The following is a 25,082-nucleotide window of genomic DNA, read 5'->3' as shown; positions in this document are numbered from 1 at the left end:
AAAGAGAGCCACCAACACACTGTAGCTCAGCAAGGACTCACCATCAGCGAAGTGGACATCAAGTGCAGAGTGCAGCGTATGAAGAACTGGGCAGCACCTGGCCATGACATGATTCAAGCCTTCTGGTTGAAGAAATTGAGATAACTTCACACTAGAATGGCTAAGCAGATGAAATGCCTAATAGAAGGCGACCATCTAGAATGGCTGACCAAAGGACGAACTGTACTTCTGATAAAAGATCCAAAGCAGGGGCTGATTCTCAAAAACTATCGACCAATAACGTGCTTGCCCATCACCTGGAAACTGCTCTCAGGAATAGTTGCAGACAAACTGAAAGAGCACATGAGTCACTATATGACCAGTGCTCAGAAAGGAATTGGGTGCAACACCCGAGGAGCCAAACATCAGTTACTGGTGGATCGGATGGTCTGTCAAGACAGCAGAAGGCATACCAATCTTGCTATGGCTTGAATTGGATTGATTACAAAAAGGCCTATGACTCAATTCCCCATAGTTGGATAGTTGAGTGCCTCAGTATGTACAATGTTCACCCTGATTTTGTGGCATTCATCAAGATGTCAACGAACAAATGGAAGACGGAACTGGAGTCTAATGGCAAAAAGCCGGTGAGTGTAAAAATTAAGCGAAGCATCTATCAAGGTGACTTCTTATCACCTCTGCTCTTCTGCATATGCCTAAACCCTCTAAGCAATATGCTGGAGAAGACTCAATATGGGTACCAGTTTAAGAGTGGCACCAAGATAAACCACTGCTTCTACATGAATGACATCAAGCTGTACGCTAACAAAGAAAGGGACATTGATTCGCTAATACACCTCACTCAGCTATACAGCAAGGACATCGGAATGACCTTCGGTATTGAGAAATGTGGAAGGCTAATTCTTAAGAAAAACCATTCTATGCTCACAGATGGCATAAAAATGTCAAATGGTACCAACAAAGATATAGAAAAAGGGTACAAGTACTTGGGGATTATGCAAAGCAACATCAACCACGAAGCCGAGGTACGTCACAAAGCCATTACCGAATACAAGAAACGCCTTTGGGAGGTCCTATGGAGCCAGCTCAATGCCAGGAATCAAGTCATGGCAATAAATACCTACACATTGCCAGTAATAAGATATTCAGCAGGTATAATAAAGTGGACTGAAGAAGCCATCAAGAAAACAGATATAGCAACTCGTAAATTGCTGACCATGCATGGAGCACTCCACCCAAAATCTGATACTACTAGATTCTATCTCGATAGGAAAGATGGTGGTAGGGGACTCGAAAATGTACAGCAGACAGTGGAAGAGGAAGAACAAAGCATCAAAGCCTACGCAGCCTCCATGGCCACTTCAGATAAGTTGCTAGCTGAATTTCAATTCGCTGCTCTGACAATGGAGCTTTGCCCTGATGATGAGAAAATTGCCTGGCACATGAAACCTCTTCATGGTGCTTACCACCAACCAATATCTAAAGTTGGCAATCTTCACCAGACATATATGTGGCTGAAAAAAGGAAACCTGATGGCCAATACAGAGTCGCTACTCATATAGCCCAGGAGCAAGTGCTCCAAACAAGGTAACTCCAAACAAAAGTCTCAGACTGGAGATGATCCTAGATGCAGACTGTGTAAAGACGCACCTGAGACCATCCAACACATCATCAGTGCATGCAAGCAGCTAACAGGAAACGCATACACTGAGCGGCATAATCATGTCGCAGGTGTTGTGTATAGAAGTCTATGTGATGAGTATGGCCTTAATAAACCACAACACTGGTGGGAAGCTCCTGGTAAGGTCAATGAAAATGACCGCGCTAAGATCCTCTGGGACTTCTACATCCGGACTGATAAGCATGTCCTGGCAAACCAACCAGATATAGTGGTGGTGGACAAGGAGAACAAGAGGGCTACTATAATAGATATAGCAGTACCCAATGATTACAATATAGCCAGCAAAGAAAAAGAAAAGGTAGAGAAATATCTCTCTCTTGGAGAAGAGATTGAAAAATGCTAGGATGTAAGAACAACTGTAATTCCAGTAGTCATTGGGGCACTGGGCGCAATAACACCGGCGCATAAACTGTGGCTTGCCCAAATACCAACAACAATCAACTCAGGTGAGTTGCAGGAAAGCGCGCTATTGGGAACAGCTAAGATCTTGAGGCGAGTGCTCAAACTCCCAGGTCTCTGGTAGAGTTAGAGCAGAAATTACCACCTATATGAGTTAATCGAGGTGAGGAAACAACTTTATATATATATATAAAGTTGTTTCCTCACCTCGATTAACTCATATGGGTGGTAATTTATATCTCAACATATATATATATATATATATATGTTGATATCAAATTTGAAAATTATTTTGTAATATATAGATAAATATTTTGAATGTGTATGTACATTTATGTATATATATACATAAATAACTGTACATACACATTCAAAATATTTATCTATACATTACAAAATAATTTTAAAATTTCATATCAACATATATATACATAAAAATGTTAATATGAAATTTGTCAAATGACATCTTAATGCTATCAATTACACAAAGATTGACTACTGAGTCACATATATAACTTTTCGACTGCCAAAAAAATCATAGTATAACTTGCAATTTCTCAAAAAATATAAGTCAGTCTCACCGCTTGAGGTCATCAAAGTCTTCTGCAATGTTCACTCCATTTTCCTTCAGAGCATGCACTAGCTTCCGCGACATGGATTCCTTGAACATTTCGTCAATTAATTCCTTTGTTTTACAATCAACAAGACTGTAACCAAGTGAAGCTGAAAAAAATATTTGGTTACCATAAAACCTCTATTTGAACGCCACCTCCATTTGACCGCCCCTTTGACATTTTTTGATTTTTACGAACCCATAATAGCAAGTGATCAGTAGAAGTGATCAGTAGAAGTGTCCACAAAATCATACTAATAATGACTCGGTGACAGCATCAAATAATAATTCTATTGTGGTAGCTGTTCGTATCGAAGTCCGTTTTCTAACTCCGAAGCTTATAGTTTTTTAAAACTCTGAAATCAATGCCATAGAAATAATTAACTGTATTAGCCTAACAGTAGTTCCTTGTTTAACGCTGTTTAGATACTTAGACATATGTGAAAAACAGTTTATAATTATGATGGAATCTGGATTACTATTTTCAGACGACTTGTGCTTGGGTTTATCATTGTGTTCACCAAGTTTTCTAAATAGCAGCCCGTAAAAGTTTTGCTCTGCTAAAAAAACGTTTGGACGTTAGAATTGACTATTCAACAGTGCAGAAGATTTGAGGCCAGCAGTCACTGTGAACGGTATTGGCAGCCAGGAAAAGATGAAATAGTTCCATATGAAACCAACAATCAGAACCCAACCTGCTGAACCAACATGCAAATATTTTTTGTTTCAAATATGGTAATTTTCATTTCTGCATGTATTGTAATTACGGTTTATATCACTTGTTCTTGAATATATATTTGCAGCATTTGATAGCTTATTATCACTATAAAACTTATGAATGTGCAAGTTTATAGCATATTATTTGATTGCATAATTGCGGTTATATAAACTCGTCCTACAATGGATCAATGCTCACAACTCCTGTTCTATTGCACATAAACAGCCAGTTTTAGTTGCGAACTGTAACAAACATATCAATGGGTACAATGAGCTTTTATGCAACCTTGTTAAATATATTTATAAAACATGCTTTCAAATTTAGAATGAAATACAAATTGAAAGCTCCAACCAATTGCAATGCAGGCTATAAGATCACCGTAGGTTAACTGGAAGAAATAGATACCAACTAGTAGAAATATTTCTCAGCTTTCCAATGCATGTTTATTTAAAGATCTCAGACGAGCCGGAGGTAAAATTTAGCAAATTTACATCCGAAAGGTTTAATGTCGCTTCGTCCAAATGAGAGTGCAACATAGAAGCGGCATTCGCTCTGCCCATAAATGGGGTGAATTTAAGTTCCAAAATTCTGACGAGCTATTTGCAAAAGACACCCCTCTACTTGAATGTCACCTCTAATAAACCGCCACTACAGAGAAAGGTTTGAAAAATGGAGCACCATGATATTCAAATAGAGGTTTAACGATATACTATTCAAAACATGGTTTATAAAACTTGCATGATACAAGGAAGGGGTTGCATAAGATGCAGTTAGTCTTACCATGACAGTACTTACCATTTTCAGCGTGCACAAAAAAACCAAGAGGCGTAAATGTTGAACTATCTTCGTTGAGAAAGAGATATGGGTGATTTTCACTTTCCCATGCTCTCTTGAGACCATACTGCCTCATGAGGTCTACTTGAACATCAGTGCTTTCATGCTAATAAACAATATTCAAGGTCGGAGTGTTTGAGGAATAAATCATAACATCTAACATAGTAGTATACTTCATGCAACAAAACTTAATTGGCCCTACAGAGTATTCAATGAGCTATACTGCTCTCAACGATATATATATATATAACGTAATTGTAATCAACTTATAATTTTCACCACTATTTACACTTCCGTCACGGTATACAATTTCACATACTGTTCATCTTATGCCAACTTTGGTAAATGCTGAATTTGAAAATGGATGTAGTTTTATCTGCATATATGATAATATTACCTGATGACTGCTTAACCCAGGAGTCTGCTCAGCAATGTTCAGGGAGGGCGTTGCAAAGTCCTAAAAGACGACTAGAGTAGCTATGGCCAAATGTCACGTTAGCTAAATGACCAAATTTAAGTATTGACTAATTTGATCAGCTGAAAATATGCCATTCAATAGCTATATTATTCCATAGCCTGCAAAAATCAGATAATGATGTGAGAGCAAAGCCGTCAAAATGCTATCAGTTTCGAATGTTTGTTGCAATCTTTTTCCTCATATTATCGAGAAGTCTTTTGACTAATAATCAAAAGCTAGACATGCTATAATAAATTATTATATTTAGTTTAAAGCAGACCTTTCTAACAGTTAATCAATGACAAAGAAAGCTGACCTCACATGAGGCCTCATAAAGATGTCCTAATCAGATAGAGCTCAGGAATTTCAACATATCAGATATCTAACCCACCTTAGCCATTCTCAACATGAACCGAACCACAATTCTCCTGAATCCAACTAAATCTTCACGTGCGTGGAGACCACAGTAAGGCGTCTCATTTACTTTGGACAGCTGTGCATGCAGGAAGTTGACATAATGTGTCAGCTCACTCCAAGATGGATCAAACGTTCCACAATGTCTAAAATAACACAACATTCTAGATAATCTGAGTACACATCCGAGAACACATCCGAGCACACATCACAGAACGTACATTCGAGAACACATCCAAGCAAACATCCGACTATACAAGCGAGCACACATGCGAGCACATAACCGAGCACAAATGCGGGAACACATCCGAGCACACATCCGCGCAGACATGAATACTTGATAACTCTGTAGACTGGTAATATTGTGAAAGGGTAGTGTTGTTTATTCTGTCAACATACGATTAGCATGCTCCCAAGACATCTCAATTGGTATACCATTCACAAAACCAAACAGTTATGGTGTACAAGGTGAACAAGTAAGGTAAGGTGTTAGTAAGGTAAGGTGTTAGTAAGGTAAGGTGCTAGTAAGGTAAGATAAGGAGGAGGTAAGATAAGGGTAAGGACCTTACTCTTAAGGTAAGCTCCTTACCTTACCTTAAGAGTAAGGTAAGGAGCTAAAAAGGTAAGATGCTAGTAGGGTAAGGTGCTAGTAAGGTGAGGTGCTAGTAAGATAACGCGCTAGTAAAGTAAGCTGCTAGTAAGGTAAGGTGTTAGTAAGATAAGGTGCTAGTGAGGCAAGGTGCTAGTGAGGCAAGGTGCTAGTAAGGTGAGGTGCTAGTAAGGTGAGGTGCTAGTAAGGTAAGGTGCTAGTAAGGTAAGGCGCTAGTAAGATAAGGCGCTAGTAAGATAAGGCGCTAGTAAGGTAAGGTGCTAGTAAGGTAAGGTTCTAGTAAGGTAAGGTCCTAGTAAGATAAGGTCCTAGTAAGATAAGGTGCTAGTAAGATAAGGTGCTAGTAAGGTAAGGTGCTAGTAAGGTAAGGCGCTAGTAAGGTAAACAAGCAAGATAAAGTGCTAGGGTAAGCACATAGAAAATTTATTTTATCTATTGAAGCTAAATGTACCAACAGCTTATTTTTAGATCATAACTTGGCACACTATACTATAGCTTAACAAAAATGACAGAATACATACCTAACAAAATGTCTTGATTACATCAACAACATAGAAAACTCTCACAGTTATGGATTATCACCTTATGACGAGTTGTAGAGCTTTTCTAACATGAGTAAATGTAGCACGTGACAGATGAAAATCAGAGTTAATGTCATCACAGCATTGCAGAAACTTGAGAACTGTTTGCCATTCAGCTTTGTTCATTATACGTTTGAAGTCCTCTACAAAGAATGGTGGAAGTTGAAACAGTAAAAACCTTATTATCATACCATATACTAGCATTCTAGAATATGATGAGATAAGGTATGAGTATAGTAGAATATGATAAGATAAGGTATGAGTATACTAAAATATGATGAAATAAGGTATGAGTATACTAGAATATGATGAGATAAGGTATGAATATACTAGAGCAGCAGCCATATTATGTCTTTTATACATGACACAAGCTCACGACACAAAACTATATGGCTGTCATAATCGAAAGATGAACAGAAAAGAATATCTGCCAGTGCCTTGCAACAAACTACCTTGCGATGACTTGGTTGGCTGTCTCAACTCTTCACAAGGTGAATGGCACATCGTTGTAGGAAGAAGGTCCATGAGCTCGTGCACACTTCTTCCTTCCTTTAAAATACACTGAATAGCTTTCTACACCTATCTTAGACAGCTGGAGACAAACCATCGTCGATACAGATAGTTTTAACATTCAACCAAACCTTCTATTTTGCTCAATAAAAAGCTAAACCGATGTGTAATAATAATATTATGCTAGAAATCCATCTGAAATTATTACCGTTTATTGTGAGCGTATGATACCCTTGACATTCAACAACACAGCTGTCTTTAATTTTGGACACTACCACAACATAACTAATGATTCTGTATCAAACTAAGTAATATTAAATAACTACTATTGAGAATTACATCATTGATCTGATTTATTAGATAATTTTCTATCAAAATTAGAACAATGTAATGATCTAAAAACTACGTTACAATAATAGAGATTATGATGCAGCGAATAAGCTTAGTACGAATTAGCTGACTGGCCTTAGTGATACATTGAGATACACTGCATAATACAGATAGCATAATACAAATAGCATAATACGAATAGCAAAATACAGATAGCATAATACAGATAGCAGAGTACAGATAGCGGAATACAGATAGCAGATTACAGACAACTGAATACAGATAGCATAATACAGATAGCATAATCCAGATAGCATAATCCAGATAGCATAATACAGATAGCATAATACAGCTAGCATAATCCAGATAGCATAATCCAAATAACCTAATACAGATAGCTTAATACAGATAGCATAATCCAGATAGCATAATCCAGATAGCATAATACAGATAGCATAATCCCGATAGCATAATCCAGATAACCTAATACAGAAAACCTAATACAGAGAGCATAATACAGATAGCATAATACAGACAGCAAAATACAGATAGCATAACCCAGATAACTTAATACAGATAACCTAATCCAGATAGCATAATCCAGATAACCTAATACAGATAACCTAATCCAGATAGCATAATCCAGACAGCATAATCCAGATAACCTAATACAGATAGCATAATACAGATAACCTAATACAGATAGCATAATACAGATAGCATAATACTGATAGCATAATCCAGATAGCATAATACAGATAGCATAATACAGATAGTCGTGGATATAATAGTGAAACTAGAGAAGAATATTGCAGCTAGTTTGCATTTGTGATTGTGAAACAATGCAGTGGTAAGTATTGTGCAATGTTTATGTCCAAAAGAGCTTTCTAGTTAGATGAGCTTAAAAAATATTGCTTATACCACTGACAGCTGCTTGGTGCAACAGCAGCCTTCCTGAGTGATAGACTCATGTTTAGTATGGCATTTCTGCAGAGCCTGAACCCACAGTTTGTCATTGTAAGCCCTCTAATATACATCTAACCACTGACCATCTTAGTCATCCTAATAAGACCTTTTCTGTAAAGTTTTGTTCGTTGTTAGTTTAATAGTGTTTAAAATCCTAAGAAAAACACAAAATATTGTCACGTGACCACGTTGTCAGTGTGGTACACGGGGCCTCCAAGTTATAGCCTAGATCCGAAAGACCCAGCAATTTAGAGTTGAAAGCTTGCTAAGAGCTTTTTGTCAGATTGGAATTATGCAGGACTCAAACCACCAGCCTCATGGTTGACAGTCAAAGAGGCTACCACTAGGCTACCCTGACACCATTAAGACAAATAAAAGTCCCACAATTATACAATGTTTGATAAGATACCTAACAGTATTCTCGCCTTTAAGCAATGTAAGCAATACTCAAATATCTTGAGGCAAAGAAAATGTTGTGAGATTGCATAAAGAATGCAGCTTGTGCGTGTCATTTGTGGAGTGAGCAAGCAACTATTTATTTCTTTACAGCATTTGGAAATTTAGAGGTCGTTTGTAAATATTAGCAATTCACGGAATTCAACTGTTTAAAACCTATTAACTCATGCTCTATTTTCATGGTTCAGGAAATCGAACGGACATTCTTTAAATAATATAGTTTATAAAAAGAGCCGTTTTAACATAATTATTTAATTTCAAAGCCCCTTCTGATTGATACATTGGTAGATTCGCAAATCTTTCTGCCCATTTTCATGACTTGAAAAAATGTGAAAAAACCTGGTATTTGGTGAAAATTACACAACAGTATTATTCCAACCGTAATATGTAATTTTATTTGCTAATGTACTTTCAGATAATTTTTAAAGCGCATAAAGTGTATATGACATCTAAAGGTCTTTGGAAAGGTCAAAGCTGGCATCAACTTTATGAAAAAAATCTTGATAGTTGATTTTCTAAGACCGTAAGTAATCTAAAACAGACTTCAGCATTTTGGAGCAATCGTCTTTACTGATGAAAGTAAAAAAATTTACGGGCCAAAACATAGTCCATTTCTTCCAAAAACCAAAATCGGACAACTGGAACTTGTTTGCTAAAATGTCATAAACCAATATAGATACTCATATTCTATGTGTATATGAAACAGTTTATAGTCCCACAAGTTTACTCAAGGAATGAGCTTTTGATTCTTTATAAATCTAGATATAGTCAAGTCACATTTTATTTTGAGACTTCTTCGATAGGAAACACTATCATATCTTAATTTGTTATACCTTAGTGTAAGGCATGCATTCAATGATGTAGTACTGAGTAGGTTGAGCCTGCCAGACAACACCTTCAGAGTTGACAAGACTTTTCAGAATAATCAGGTTGAACAGCAACTCGTCAACTCCCGACTTCACCTGCACATCGAGTCAAGCATATAACATATAAGCATAACAGAGATGCTAGGTAACCAGTAAAGTAAAGATAGGAAGTTGAACTAAGCACCAAATATCTAGTTATGAAAGAAGGCCAAATGAAGGATCAGAAGAAAAAATATACAAGTGTTAAAAGGTCAAAGGTTAAAAAGTATAGATTTTTTGGCTCAAAGAATATCTGAACATAACGTAGCCAAAGAATGCCAGTACTATAGGTTTTTGACTGTCATTGTTGAAGTCACGTTACAAAATCCAGTAACGCGACTTCTTACGATCCCTTAATTCATAGCCAATAAATTCATGTATTCAATTCTTTCCAAAAAACAAGGGCGTTATCTGCCGATATGTAAAACTTAAATAACCTGTGTGCCTTAAACCCCCACCAACACAGTGCTGACAAAAACAAACTTGTAAACTTGCATGATCGCATACATTCAATCTTACAGAACAACTGGCTTGCATGATCGCATACATTCAATTTTACAGAACAACTGGCTTGCATGATCGCATACATTCAATCTTACAGAATAACTGGCTTGCATGATCGCATACATTCAATCTTACAGAATAACTGGCTTGCATGATCGCATACATTCAATCTTACAGAACAACTGGCTTGCATGATCGCATACATTCAATCTTACAGAACAACTGGCTTGCAGGATCGCATACATTCAATCTTACAAAACAACTGGCTTGCATGATCGCATACATTCAATCTTACAGAATAACTGGCTTGCATGATCGCATACATTCAATCTTACAGAACAACTGGCTTGCATGATCGCATACATTCAATCTTACAGAATAACTGGCTAGCATGATCGCATGCATTCAATCTTACAGAATAACTGGCTTGCATGATCGCATACATTCAATCTTACAGAACAACTGGCTTGCATGATCGCATACATTCAATCTTACAGAATAACTGGCTAGCATGATCGCATGCATTCAATCTTACAGAATAACTGGCTTGCATGATCGCATACATTCAATCTTACAGAACAACTGGCTTGCATGATCGCATACATTCAATCTTACAGAATAACTGGCTAGCATGATTGCATACATTCAATCTTAGAGAACAACTGGCTTGCATGATCGCATACATTCAATCTTACAGAACAACTGGCTTGCATGATCGCATACATTCAATCTTACAGAATAACTGGCTTGCATGATTGCATACATTCAATTTTACAGAACAACTAGCTTGCATGATCGCATACATTCAATCTTATACAGAAAAACTGGCTTGCATGATTGCATACATTCAATCTTACAGAACAACTGGCTAGCATGATCGCATACATTCAATCTTATACAGAAAAACTGGCTTGCATGATTGCATACATTCAATCTTACAGAACAACTGGCTTGCATGATCGCATACATTCAATCTTCCAGAACAACTGGCTTGCATGATCGCATACATTCAATCTTACAGAATAACTGGCTAGCATGATTGCATACATTCAATGTTACAGAATAACTGGCTTGCATGATCACATACATTCAATCTTACAGAATAACTGGCTTGCATGATCGCATACATTCAACCTTACAGAACAACTGGCTTGCATGATCGCATACATTCAATCTTACAGAACAACTGGCTTGCATGATCGCATACATTCAATCTTACAGAATAACTGGCTAGCATGATTGCATACATTCAATGTTACAGAATAACTGGCTTGCATGATCACATACATTCAATCTTACAGAATAACTGGCTAGCATGATCGCATGCATTCAATCTTACAGAATAACTGGCTTGCATGATCGCATACATTCAATCTTACAGAACAACTGGCTAGCATGATCGCATACATTCAATCTTATACAGAACAACTGGCTTGCATGATCACACACATTCAATCTTACAGAACAACTGGCTTGCATGATCGCATACATTCAATCTTACAGAATAACTGGCTAGCATGATCGCATACATTCAATCTTATACAGAACAACTGGCTTGCATGATCACACACATTCAATCTTACAGAATAACTGGCTTGCATGATCGCATACATTCAATCTTACAGAATAACTGGCTTGCATGATCGCATACATTCAATCTTACAGAACAACTGGCTTGCATGATCGCATACATTCAACCTTACAGAATAACTGGCTTGCATGATCACACACATTCAATCTTACAGAACAACTGGCTTGCATGATCGCATACATTCAATCTTACAGAACAACTGGCTTGCATGATCGCATACATTCAATCTTACAGAACAACTGGCTTGCATGATCGCATACATTCAACCTTACAGAACAACTGGCTTGCATGATCGCATACATTCAATCTTACAGAACAACTGGTTTGCATGATCGCATACATTCAATCTTACAGAATAACTGGCTTGCATGATTGCATACATTCAATTTTACAGAAGAACTAGCTTGCATGATCGCATACATTCAATCTTATACAGAAAAACTGGCTTGCATGATTGCATACATTCAATCTTACAGAACAACTGGCTTGCATGATCGCATACATTCAATCTTATACAGAAAAACTGGCTTGCATGATTGCATACATTCAATCTTAGAGAACAACTGGCTTGTATGATCGCATACATTCAATCTTACAGAATAACTGGCTAGCATGATTGCATACATTCAATGTTACAGAATAACTGGCTTGCATGATCACATACATTCAATCTTACAGAATAACTGGCTTGCATGATCGCATACATTCAACCTTACAGAACAACTGGCTTGCATGATCGCATACATTCAATCTTACAGAACAACTGGCTTGTATGATCGCATACATTCAATCTTACAGAATAACTGGCTTGCATGATCGCATACATTCAATCTTACAGAACAACTGGCTTGCATGATCGCATACATTCAATCTTACAGAACAACTGGCTTGCATGATCGCATACATTCAATCTTACAGAATAACTGGCTTGCATGATCGCATACATTCAATCTTACAGAATAACTGGCTTGCATGATCGCATACATTCAATCTTACAGAATAACTGGCTTGCATGATCGCATACATTCAATCTTACAGAATAACTGGCTTGCATGATCGCATACATTCAATCTTACAGAATAACTGCCTAGCATGATCGCATACATTCAATCTTACAGAATAACTGGCTTGCATGATCGCATACATTCAATCTTACAGAATAACTGCCTAGTATGATCGCATGCATTCAATCTTACAGAATAACTGGCTTGCATGATCACACACATTCAATCTTACAGAATAACTGGCTTGCATGATCGCATACATTCAATCTTATACAGAAAAACTGGCTTGCATGATTGCATACATTCAATCTTAGAGAACAACTGGCTTGTATGATCGCATACATTCAATCTTACAGAACAACTGGCTTGCATGATTGCATACATTCAATCTTACAGAACAACTGGCTTGCATGATCACACACATTCAATCTTACAGAACAACTGGCTTGCATGATCGCATACATTCAATCTTACAGAACAACTGGCTTGCATGATCGCATACATTCAACCTTACAGAATAACTGGCTTGCATGATCACACACATTCAATCTTACAGAACAACTGGCTTGCATGATCGCATACATTCAATCTTACAGAACAACTGGCTTGCATGATCGCATACATTCAATCTTACAGAACAACTGGCTTGCATGATCGCATACATTCAACCTTACAGAACAACTGGCTTGCATGATCGCATACATTCAATCTTACAGAACAACTGGTTTGCATGATCGCATACATTCAATCTTACAGAATAACTGGCTTGCATGATTGCATACATTCAATTTTACAGAAGAACTAGCTTGCATGATCGCATACATTCAATCTTATACAGAAAAACTGGCTTGCATGATTGCATACATTCAATCTTACAGAACAACTGGCTTGCATGATCGCATACATTCAATCTTATACAGAAAAACTGGCTTGCATGATTGCATACATTCAATCTTAGAGAACAACTGGCTTGTATGATCGCATACATTCAATCTTACAGAATAACTGGCTAGCATGATTGCATACATTCAATGTTACAGAATAACTGGCTTGCATGATCACATACATTCAATCTTACAGAATAACTGGCTTGCATGATCGCATACATTCAACCTTACAGAACAACTGGCTTGCATGATCGCATACATTCAATCTTACAGAACAACTGGCTTGTATGATCGCATACATTCAATCTTACAGAATAACTGGCTTGCATGATCGCATACATTCAATCTTACAGAACAACTGGCTTGCATGATCGCATACATTCAATCTTACAGAACAACTGGCTTGCATGATCGCATACATTCAATCTTACAGAATAACTGGCTTGCATGATCGCATACATTCAATCTTACAGAATAACTGGCTTGCATGATCGCATACATTCAATCTTACAGAATAACTGGCTTGCATGATCGCATACATTCAATCTTACAGAATAACTGCCTAGCATGATCGCATGCATTCAATCTTACAGAATAACTGGCTTGCATGATCACACACATTCAATCTTACAGAATAACTGGCTTGCATGATCGCATACATTCAATCTTACAGAACAACTGGCTTGCATGATCGCATACATTCAATCTTACAGAATAACTGGCTTGCATGATCGCATACATTCAATCTTACAGAATAACTGGCTTGCATGATCGCATACATTCAATCTTACAGAATAACTGGCTTGCATGATCGCATACATTCAATCTTACAGAATAACTGCCTAGCATGATCGCATACATTCAATCTTACAGAATAACTGGCTTGCATGATCGCATACATTCAATCTTACAGAATAACTGCCTAGTATGATCGCATGCATTCAATCTTACAGAATAACTGGCTTGCATGATCACACACATTCAATCTTACAGAATAACTGGCTTGCATGATCGCATACATTCAATCTTACAGAATAACTGGCTAGCATGATCGCATGCATTCAATCTTACAGAATAACTGGCTTGCATGATCGCATACATTCAATCTTACAGAACAACTGGCTAGCATGATCGCATACATTCAATCTTATACAGAACAACTGGCTTGCATGATCACACACATTCAATCTTACAGAATAACTGGCTTGCATGATCGCATACATTCAATCTTACAGAACAACTGGCTTGCATGATCGCATACATTCAATCTTTAGTGTTTCATCAAATGTTTTACATTTGTACCTGTGGCGAGAGGTAACAGTATCGTCGTATTCAATGTTTTGATGAATAGCTTATGCTAGAACAGTAACCTTTTTTTAAACACACTTATGCGCAAACTGTTATTATTAATTCAACATATTCAGGACTTTTATTTAGTTTTCTCAGATCGTATTAATTGTATCATTACCGAATCATATTTTATTGTAGTCATAGCAAAACAGACTTAATTTAGCTACAACTTGCTAATTATTTCAAATTTCCACTTAAACCCTTTTTAAAATTATTTGACCATTAAGATTTTGTCTAGTAACTGTTTTCATTGAAACAAGGAGAATATGAGCATTGACATGTTATTTTGTTGAAGACCCACCTCATGCGCAATATCAAAATGGATGGTGTGATAACAATTAACACCGTATCCATTGCCAAGATCATCATTAAGCCTCTTAATGATAACATCTGTGTCGACTGTCTTATACACTGGAATCGTGATATCCTTTCCGGAAAGATCCTTGTTTGCTCGAACCGCAGCACAAAGGTTCTTCTTGTGAAGCGATTTCCCAACGCCAGCCCTCGTGGAACGAATCAGTCGTGCAAATGATCTACATAACAACCTGCCATGTTCAACTCTTGTTTTAGTTTTTAAAAATAGCATATAATGTTGGGAAAGTTATTTGATTCTTAGATTTTTAGATCGTAAACATAACTCAACATGTTGGAAATACATGTAATGTGCACAAAGACCTTAACGCAGCTAAACCTACTCGTCTGGATCAACTTTGCCTGCACTCTTTGTCCTTGATGGAATTTTCAACAGTGTTTTTGCTAAGTACTTCTGTAATTGTTGAATGTCAGCCTGGGCAGGATTCTTCACCAAATATGACTCGAGAATGGCACGAATTCTTGCATCTCTCTTCTCTTCAGCATAGAGGAATGCCAGACCATAATTCTTGACTGTGTCATCAGCAGTGTTGCCGAGTCTATCCTCAATGACTCTGCAGACGTCATAGTTCAGCAGGTGGCAGTTCACCATACAGTAGTAGGAGTTGGGGTCTGCCAAAGCACGGTTAAGAAACAGACGAACCTACAAGTAAACTGTGTTTACAACAACTTCATAACAAACATATACACTTATTTGTTAGATGTTGCCCGGTGTTGTACGTATAATAAAATAATTACCCAATAAATTTGAGCAACTTACCTCTTTAGCTAGTAGTCTATATATTTACTAAAACAATAGCAGTGTTTTTAACCAGCTTAGTAATTGATACGCGTAACGATCAACTGTGGTAATTAATAACCTCAGGAGCTTAAACCATAACTGTCACGTACAACTTTTATCGTATTTGCTAGGTAAATCAGACATGCCGATTCCGATTTTGTACTCAAAATAAAGATTGGTCCACTAACTTTCAGAGTATTGAAGGCTTTTTACAACAATCTAATATCGGTCTCGAAAACAACATGATCGGCGCAACAAGCTCCGCCCATAAATACGTGACTTAACCTAGCTTTTTAGGAATGGAACTTAGGAATGTTTAGACCGATCTAGAATAATAGAGATGGGTGTTTTAAAATCCATTATTATCTAAATTCAGTCTTAAAAATGATCTCAGTCTTTTCTGAAAGGTAATTAAGCTAGTTAACATTGCATATTTACAAATGAGCTCAAAAAATCACGATAACAACGCTAGCTTGTGATAAAATCGCGCTTTTGTGAGCTCATTTTTCTCGGAGTTCAGCCCATTTAAACATCATGTAACAAGCTACGAGCAATTTTAAATAGTTTATATACCTTTCATAAAAGACTGAGATTATTTTACAGGCTGGATTTAGTTAATAACGGGTTTTAAGACACCCATCTCTATTATTCTAAATCGGACTAAACATCCCTAACTTACGTTAAATGCCAATTGTGTTGTTTTTGAGACCGATATTAAAACGCTGTAAAAAAGCCTTCAATACTCTGAAAGTTAGTGGATCAATTTTTATTTTGAGTACAAAATTGGAATCAGCATGTCTGATTGACCTAGTAAATATGATAAAAGTTGTACATGACAGTTTTGGTTTAAGTGTGAGCATTTTAATCAATATAATTAATGTAATTACATTCATTATTATGGTCAGTTGTACGATTGTAGTGTGGTGATTAACATCACGCTCTTCAGACGTGGAAGTACCGAGATCAAATCCTCTGCGAAGCAGTTTATCATTGCTAGATTTTAATTTCAATAACTGGACACAGGGATGATTAACAAAAAGAGCAACAAAAAACCAAACACTGAGATTAATATATACAGATTGTGAATCGCTAGCTTTTCTGTGGATAAACTTAAACTGCTGGCATATTTCAAATTCATCATTTGGAAAGCACAGATAGCTACAGTGAAAATCTTAATACAATACACAGTAGAGTCATACCTCGACATACAACACCCTCGCCATACAACATTAATTCATTTTGGGGTTGAGATCGTAAGGTGAAAATTTCATATAGAGGGATATAGAAACCCATAGTAATTATCTAATGCAAACACTCAATGATAAAAATATTCACAATCTTTTACCTATAAAAAATTAACAATAAAATAGTATATTAACCTTAGTAACTATAGTTAAGTTATAGGTAATCTAGTAACTCTCGCTCCGTTGCAATGGTAATCATTGTCTTACTTCTTCCTTTAACGTCGTTATCAAACTTAGGATCCACGACTAGCGAATTGATGTTATATATGTAGTTATATAATTATATACGAATAATGAATTGAAGTTCAAAATAAATATTATATTGAACGGTAAAATGCACAATAAACTTTCCCTTTCGCTTATTTTTACTAACTTTCGTTTCACTCACACAAACATATGTGTGAGTGAAACACAAAGAATGCTGAAGTGAGAGGGGGAGCGAGCATCATATCCCTTCAATGTGTTTTTGGAGAGATTTCGGCAAATAGCATATCGGCATCTTCATTATTCTGACGCATTCAGTACCCTGACTGCCAAATGTGAATTTTGAGTGAAATATTTTTGAGATCGTATCAAGAAAAAAATTTTGTATGGCCAAGGCAAAAAAACCTCGTGTTCCACATCAGAAGGCACAAAAGCAATACAACAAGAACATCGTAACCCGGGGTGTACTGTAGCTCATTTATGATCAGAATGTTTCTATTGTTACTTCTTGGAGTCACCTTCACTTACTTGTAAACTGTGATTAAAAATATGAAAGTAACCATGGGTCAACTAGTCATATAGGAGCTTTTTTTTGCGTATTACTGTCATACCTCAACATACAAGCTTAATGTGTTCTGGAACTGAGCTCGTATGTCAATTTACTGGTATCTCAAGGCACTATTATCTAGATGAAATAACCAAATACCAATTAATACATTGCTGTACTACAAAACAACACCTAAAACAAGATATTACAGTGGAAAAACGATTTTTAATTGTTGTCATTCAGTATATGCTCTAAAAAGTAACAAATACTTATTTAATTGTTATAAATAACAATATAACAATATCTGCAATAAAATATAACAACGCATTGTACACTGCTTCACCCTAGGACATTTATGTATTCGCGGCATCTAACTTTCGCATTTTCGCGGCAACATACTCTCGCGAAAATTTCATGAGCGAAACTAAACTATCATAACGAACGAGCGAAAACGCGAAATTAAATGGCTTTGTTCATTGATATTCACAATAAAACCGGCATTTTAGAAATGCAGGCAAGTTTCGTGTGTGGTTGGCTCATTGGGTAATCTTTGCTAAACTCATTATAGCTAATACACCGACTGAGCAGCATGGCAAAACAAATTAAGATAAGTTTTTTTGGAAAAGCCTAGACAAATTAGGAAGATGATGATATTAGTTTAGTCATTGAATTTGTAACTGATGAGGATGACAGTCTAATAGGGAAAGTCATAAAATTGAATAATAATTATTGTGGTGATGAATTTTATTACCAGCCAAAAGCAATAACAAACTGGAGCCATGGCCACCGCGCGCTATAAATACTTGAAGGTCACTACGGCAGGAGCCTTGATGTCATTGATAGTCCAGGAAACAAATGGCAGCAAGCGATCAAATTGTATTATTGATATCGCCTACACATTTCTACCTGTGGTTCACAAATAAAAACTACCGTACTTTTTGGACTATTAGCGGCTAATTTTTTCTGATGATTTGAGCTATGCGGCTTATATAAGGGTGCGGCTAATCTGTGGCTTTTTCTTTAACCGCTAGGGCGCACTAACGGGAATCTCCAATTAGTGGCTTCTAACGGTGAAAGAAAATACAAAACAATGCCTCACGGTACTGTCCCGTTAGGCACTAAGTTAAAAAGCGTCGGATAATACGAAACGGTGCCGTTCTCCACTGTTCCGTTTTATACAGGAAAGTTGCTGCCACGTTAAAAAGCATAGTCCTTAGTTCTGCGGCCTATTCAAAAGTGCGGCTTATGTATTGTTTTATTATCGTTTATTGGAAAATAAAGCAGATGCAGCTTATATAGAGGTGCGTTTTATAGTCTGAAAAGTACTGTAGTCCCAAATTGAAAAATATTTCGTACCAGTGACCTGGACCTGAGGAATCTAATGATGTTTGTTCCACTGCATTTATTTTCACATTACAATATTTTCGCACTCATCAGAGCTGCGAAATTAAGTTGCAGTGAAATTTTACTCTGTATGCTACTCACGAAACTAAATACTAGCAAAATATAAGTGTCCTAGGGTATGTAGTTTTTACTTTCGAAACCGACGCTGTGGACAACAGCTGTCTGAGATAGACTTGAGAGTAACGCTTTCGGTACACTAAACTTTTATGACCTGATGTAATAAAAACTTAAAATTTAACTTGGATGGATTTAGGCATTTTCTTTCGCTAAACTTACTTTAAATTTGTCGTCTTAATCTTTTCTTGTGTTTCCCGTTATGCGCTTGTCTTGTGTTTCCCGTTATGCGCTTGTCTTGTGTTTCCCGTTATGCGCTTGTCTTGTGTTTCCCGTTATGCGCTTGCGCTTCGCGTTCACTATAACTTTTAGCCTATCTTTTAAAAACATTTTTCAAACTGAATCGAGGAGAAAGACCGAGCGAAGCTGTTCACAAAGGCAGCCTTTCATGTACTTGTCCATATAGCGGCCATCGAGAATCAGCCCGTATCTCAAGAAACTTGCTCGAAATTATTCTCATATCTCAATTTTCTCGTACGTCAAGGTATGACTGTAAAAAATTTTTAAATTCAAAGCAATTTGTCATCCATGTGAAAGCGATTGAAGGATTTATTATAGGATCTGGACTATATCTTTTTGTTACACGCAGTACTTTGACCACATAAATACTTGTTGAAATTGCTCTTCCTTTGTGTAATGTTAGTTAACGGTTTTCCCAGTATTGCTTGCAAGTCTGTCAATAGTAAAATATACTCCCTTACATTTAGCTCCTACCGACTTTGATTGCTAAAATGACCAAACCAGTTCCTTGGCCAGAATCTAGTCAAATGCAAACATTAAAAGAAGTTTTAGCTGTGTATAGAATGTCAGGAAACACATATTCAAGTGTATCAAAGCAATAACCTACATATATGGTGATGGGAAATCTCTGACCACATACCTCCTCCGAATTTGTGCTGCTGTTACATATCATAACTTCATTTCTTGTAGGAGGCAAGCAAACCTTATCAAACTCGTAGATTGACAGAACCATCTGGTATATTTTTTCTGTTAAATAAACAGCTATAATTGAGTAAGAGATTGAACAGATTCAAGCGACTAGAGATGGCTGTAGATGACAACAAGTGCAATAGTTTGTCACACGCTTGTACTGGTGAGCTGAAACTAGATCTTACAATTCAGGTGGTACAGTCACCACTGTAATAACTACTGACTACACAGCTAACTATCATACACAATAGCACATCTAATTATTGCAAAGGCGCTAGCTCGCAGTACAGTAAAATGTAAAACTGCTTGGTACATACCAACAATATAAATTTAAAGATGGTTGATGCTTTCCCAATAAACAACTGAGATAAAAGAAATTGGACAAAAACTTCAGATCGCGACTTCAGGCCAAAACTTTTCAAGTCATCACATCGAGTAAACAGCATTTCAAACATAATAGTGAATGTTTAAAGTGTGTCAGTAAAAGATGAATCTTACGCTCCGAGACAGCAACCAGACTTGGTCTCCCTCTCTCTAGCCAATCTGGAAGTGCTCTCAGCTTTACCGAACCTGTTTTCTTTCTTTTCTCTAAATAGCAAGAAAATGAACTGCAGCGTGCAATGACAGGTTTATAACACTAACTTCATGAAAGTCATAGTATTATATGTTAAAAACACTAAACTCTGCATTCATAATCCATGCTTGCTAAAGATAGGTATGCAAAATAGCATTGAGGGTCTGATAAGTGGTTTTGGGTACCTTTGACTTTTTTCAAAACTTCTCCGAGTTGACCAATGCCGAGAAGGTCTTGGACGCTTCCGAGTGTAGCGGCATTGAACTTTTCCCACAAAGTATTTTTCAAAGCTTCTAGAGTCATGTCTCTAAAAATAATGCTAATGGAACTGACGTTGCTAAAACTAAAATAAAATTCGATTGAGCAACAATAACATTAACTTAATAATTTGCAGAGATGGGCACTCAAAGTAATATGCTTGCTCGAGTAAGCCTTAAGGCTCACTTTACAAATGAATTGAAAGGAATCGATTCTCTGAAATCTTTAAATCCTAGCAAAGCTGTATTGACTCCGAGTATCCTGCCAGTAACAAATAAACTGAATCGAGTCTTTAATTTTAGTCTTTAACCAATTCTCTATTTTCATTGAGCAAACTGACGTGAGTCAAAATGTACCAATCCTTCCCTTTATTATTACTGCGTTGACGGAAAATTCATCACAGAGAGCGATGTTTTTCATGAGAAAGGGCTTTTTCAAAAGCATTGACTCTTGTGCAGAAATTTTTTCTGATTCTAAAAAAATTTAAATTGAAGGTATATGATAGGTAATATGACAACAAGTATACCAAGCCAGCGAAAAATGGTAGGCATGACTTAATTCCACTTTAAAAAGCAACGAAATTCCTTGGGAAATAATTGATATTTGCTATACCAGCAGTCAATAGGCTGAGCTAATGTGTGTAGCTAAATTAGCAATGGCGGGTTATTGTTATTTTATTAGACTCTCATAGGTCAATTTCGGTATGAATTGATAGAGAAATTATTTTGCATATTTGGGAGAATTAAATTGAGTCATTGAAGTTAGAATAGCCAAAGAATTGAGAATTGAATCTAATCTTACCTGAAATATGATGCAAAAGTAGGGGAGATGGAAATGTTCATTTTTGGATGAAAAGTGAAATGAATCAAGCCAGTTTTCAAAATCTTATAAACATCTCAGACAATTTGATACAGCCACTAGCCATTAATCAGTAACTTAATACTATATACAAAATAATTTGATACCACTACCAGTCAGTAATCAGTAACTTGATACTATATACATGATAATTTGATACCACTACTAGTCAGTAATCAGTAACTTAATACTAAATACATGATAATTTGATACCACTACTAATCAGTAATCAGTAATTTAATACTATATACATGATAATTTGATACCACTACTAGTCAGTAATCAGTAACTTAATACTATGTACATGATAATTTGATACCACTACCAGTCAGTAATCAGTAACTTGATACTATATACATGATAATTTGATACCACTACTAGTCAGTAATCAGTAACTTAATACTATGTACATGATAATTTGATACCACTACTAATCAGTAATCAGTAATTTAATACTATATACATGATAATTTGATACCACTACTAGTCAGTAATCAGTAACTTAATACTATACACATGATAATTTGATACCAATACTAGTCAGTAATCAGTAACTTAATACTATATACATGATAATTTGATACCACTACCAGTCAGTAATCAGTAATTTAATACTATATACATGATAATTTGATACCACTACTAGTCAGTAATCAGTAACTTAATACTATATATGTGACAATTTGATACCACTACCAGTCAGTAAACAGTAACTTAATACTATATACTGTACATGATCATTTGATACCACTACTAGTCAGTAATCAGTAACTTAATACTATATACATGATAATTTGATACCACTACTAGTCAGTAATCAGTAACTTAATACTATATATGTGACAATTTGATACCACTACCAGTCAGTAAACAGTAACTTAATACTATATACTGTACATGATCATTTGATACCACTACTAGTCAGTAATCAGTAACTTAATACTATATACATGATAATTTGATACCAATACTAGTCAGTAATCAGTAACTTAATACTATATACATGATAATTTGATACCACTACCAGTCAGTAATCAGTAATTTAATACTATATACATGATAATTTGATACCACTACTAGTCAGTAATCAGTAACTTAATACTATATACATGACAATTTGATACCACGACTAGTCAGTAATCAGTAACTTAATACTATATACTGTACATGATCATTTGATACCACTACTAGTCAGTAATCAGTAACTTAATACTATATACATGATAATTTGATACCACTAGTCAGTAATCAGTAATTTAATACTATATACATGATAATTTGATACCACTAGTCAGTAATCAGTAACTTAATACTATATACATGATAATTTGATACCACTACTAATCAGTAATCAGTAACTTAATACTATATACATGATTATTTGATACCACTACTAGTCAGTAATCAGTAACTTAATACTATATACATGATAATTTGATACCACTACTAATCAGTAATCAGTAATTTAATACTATATACATGATAATTTGATACCACTACTAATCAGTAATCAGTAATTTAATACTATATACATGATAATTTGATACCACTACTAGTCAGTAATCAGTAACTTAATACTATATACATGATAATTTGATACCACTAGTCAGTAATCAGTAACTTAATACTATATACATGATAATTTGATACCACTAGTCAGTAATCAGTAATTTAATACTATATACATGATAATTTGATACCACTAGTCAGTAATCAGTAACTTAATACTATATACATGATAATTTGATACCACTACTAATCAGTAATCAGTAACTTAATACTATATACATGATTATTTGATACCACTACTAGTCAGTAATCAGTAACTTAATACTATATACATGATAATTTGATACCACTACTAATCAGTAATCAGTAATTTAATACTATATACATGATAATTTGATACCACTACTAATCAGTAATCAGTAATTTAATACTATATACATGATAATTTGATACCACTACTAGTCAGTAATCAGTAACTTAATACTATATATGTGACAATTTGATACCACTAGTCAGTAATCAGTAACTTAATACTATATACTGTACATGATCATTTGATACCACTACTAGTCAGTAATCAGTAACTTAATACTATATACATGATAATTTGATACCACTACTAGTCAGTAATCAGTAATTTAATACTACATACATGATAATTTGATACCAATACTAGTCAGTAATCAGTGATTTAATACTGATAACTATATACATGATCATTTGATACCACTACTAGTTAGTAATCAGTAACTTAATACTATATACATGATAATTTGATACCACTACTAGTCAGTAATCAGTAACTTAATACTATATACAAGATAACTTGATACCAATACTAGTCAGTAATCAGTAACTTAATACTATATACATGATAATTTGATACCACGACTAGTCAGTAATCAGTAACTTGATACTATATACATGATAATTTGATACCACTACCAGTCAGTAATCAGTAACTTGATACTATATACATGATAATTTGATACCACTACCAGTCAGTATGGTAATCCTTAAATGAATACCAAAGCAATAGAAGCAAGAATGCAACAAATAATGAAATTAAAATAGGACCTTGTAAAACTTAATTGACTTCAATATTTATTCAAATGCATTTTTTTGAAATTAACAAAAACAATTGATTAGTTTTATTAAACTTACGTATCCAGTAGCAACCGTCGAAGCAGCTCAGAATGAGACTGGTGATGGTGTGAATCTTTAACATATGTGTCCTTTAGAAACTTAAGAAGCTCCTCAGGATTAACAGGGTAGATCATAGCGAGAAGTGGGAGTGACTGCAATGGAGAACGCAAATGCATGTTGTTCTATTGTTGTTTGTTTTATTTATAATTTTAGTGTTTTAATTTCTACTTGCCAAACTGTGATCCAACCTACGGTGTTTTCAATCATATAATAATATACATAATAATCAATAATGGCGTAATCCAAATATGATGGCGAACTACGGCGTTTT

The 25,082-nt window shown here is 35.7% G+C and overlaps 2 protein-coding genes and 1 long non-coding RNA gene across 3 annotated transcripts; all 3 read right to left on the bottom strand.

Annotated features, from left to right (window-relative positions):
* Positions 1–1,550: 1,550 nt before the first annotated feature.
* Positions 1,551–6,433, bottom strand: LOC137394068 (E3 ubiquitin-protein ligase rnf213-alpha-like). Its single transcript, XM_068080786.1, has 6 exons — positions 6,309–6,433; positions 5,094–5,262; positions 4,643–4,702; positions 4,207–4,351; positions 2,662–2,803; positions 1,551–1,650 (listed from the first exon to the last, which is right to left on the bottom strand). The coding sequence occupies exons 1-6, from the start codon at positions 6,431–6,433 to the stop codon at positions 1,551–1,553; spliced, it is 741 nt and encodes a 246-aa protein (XP_067936887.1).
* Positions 6,434–6,512: 79 nt separating this feature from the next.
* LOC137394066 (E3 ubiquitin-protein ligase rnf213-alpha-like) lies at positions 6,513–20,449 on the bottom strand. The gene is made up of 6 exons (XM_068080785.1): positions 20,357–20,449; positions 15,506–15,825; positions 15,112–15,355; positions 9,403–9,531; positions 6,760–6,856; positions 6,513–6,574 (listed from the first exon to the last, which is right to left on the bottom strand). Exons 1-6 carry the CDS (start codon positions 20,447–20,449, stop codon positions 6,513–6,515), a joined length of 945 nt encoding a protein of 314 aa, XP_067936886.1.
* A 299-nt stretch (positions 20,450–20,748) lies between these two features.
* Positions 20,749–24,866, bottom strand: LOC137392766 (uncharacterized). Its single transcript, XR_010978244.1, has 3 exons — positions 24,770–24,866; positions 21,166–21,287; positions 20,749–20,994 (listed from the first exon to the last, which is right to left on the bottom strand). It is a non-coding gene; the product is annotated as an uncharacterized lncRNA (long non-coding RNA).
* Positions 24,867–25,082: the final 216 nt, after the last annotated feature.

The sequence above is a fragment of the Watersipora subatra genome, chromosome 4 (assembly GCF_963576615.1).
Source record: "Watersipora subatra chromosome 4, tzWatSuba1.1, whole genome shotgun sequence".
Taxonomy (NCBI): domain Eukaryota; kingdom Metazoa; phylum Bryozoa; class Gymnolaemata; order Cheilostomatida; family Watersiporidae; genus Watersipora; species Watersipora subatra.
Note: the sequence above shows the minus strand (reverse complement) of the source record. Positions and strands in the feature narration are given on the sequence as shown.

What these genes read in the sequence shown, in the direction of transcription:
- LOC137394068 (XM_068080786.1), bottom strand. Translation starts at nt 6,433, where the DNA reads ATGAACAAAGCTGAATGGCAAACAGTTCTCAAGTTTCTGCAATGCTGT. An exon ending in GCTCTACAACTCGTCATAAG is followed by an intron (nt 5,263 to 6,308) that starts GTGATAATCCAT and finishes GTGTTATTTTAG; the next exon opens with ACATTGTGGAACGTTTGATC. An exon ending in TTTTGTGCACGCTGAAAATG is followed by an intron (nt 2,804 to 4,206) that starts GTAAGTACTGTC and finishes TATTTTTTTCAG; the next exon opens with CTTCACTTGGTTACAGTCTT.
- LOC137394066 (XM_068080785.1), bottom strand. Translation starts at nt 20,449, where the DNA reads ATGGTTCTGTCAATCTACGAGTTTGATAAGGTTTGCTTGCCTCCTACA. An exon ending in GCAGCACAAATTCGGAGGAG is followed by an intron (nt 15,826 to 20,356) that starts GTATGTGGTCAG and finishes GTTTACTTGTAG; the next exon opens with GTTCGTCTGTTTCTTAACCG. An exon ending in ATTTTGATATTGCGCATGAG is followed by an intron (nt 9,532 to 15,111) that starts GTGGGTCTTCAA and finishes CTCGATGTGCAG; the next exon opens with GTGAAGTCGGGAGTTGACGA.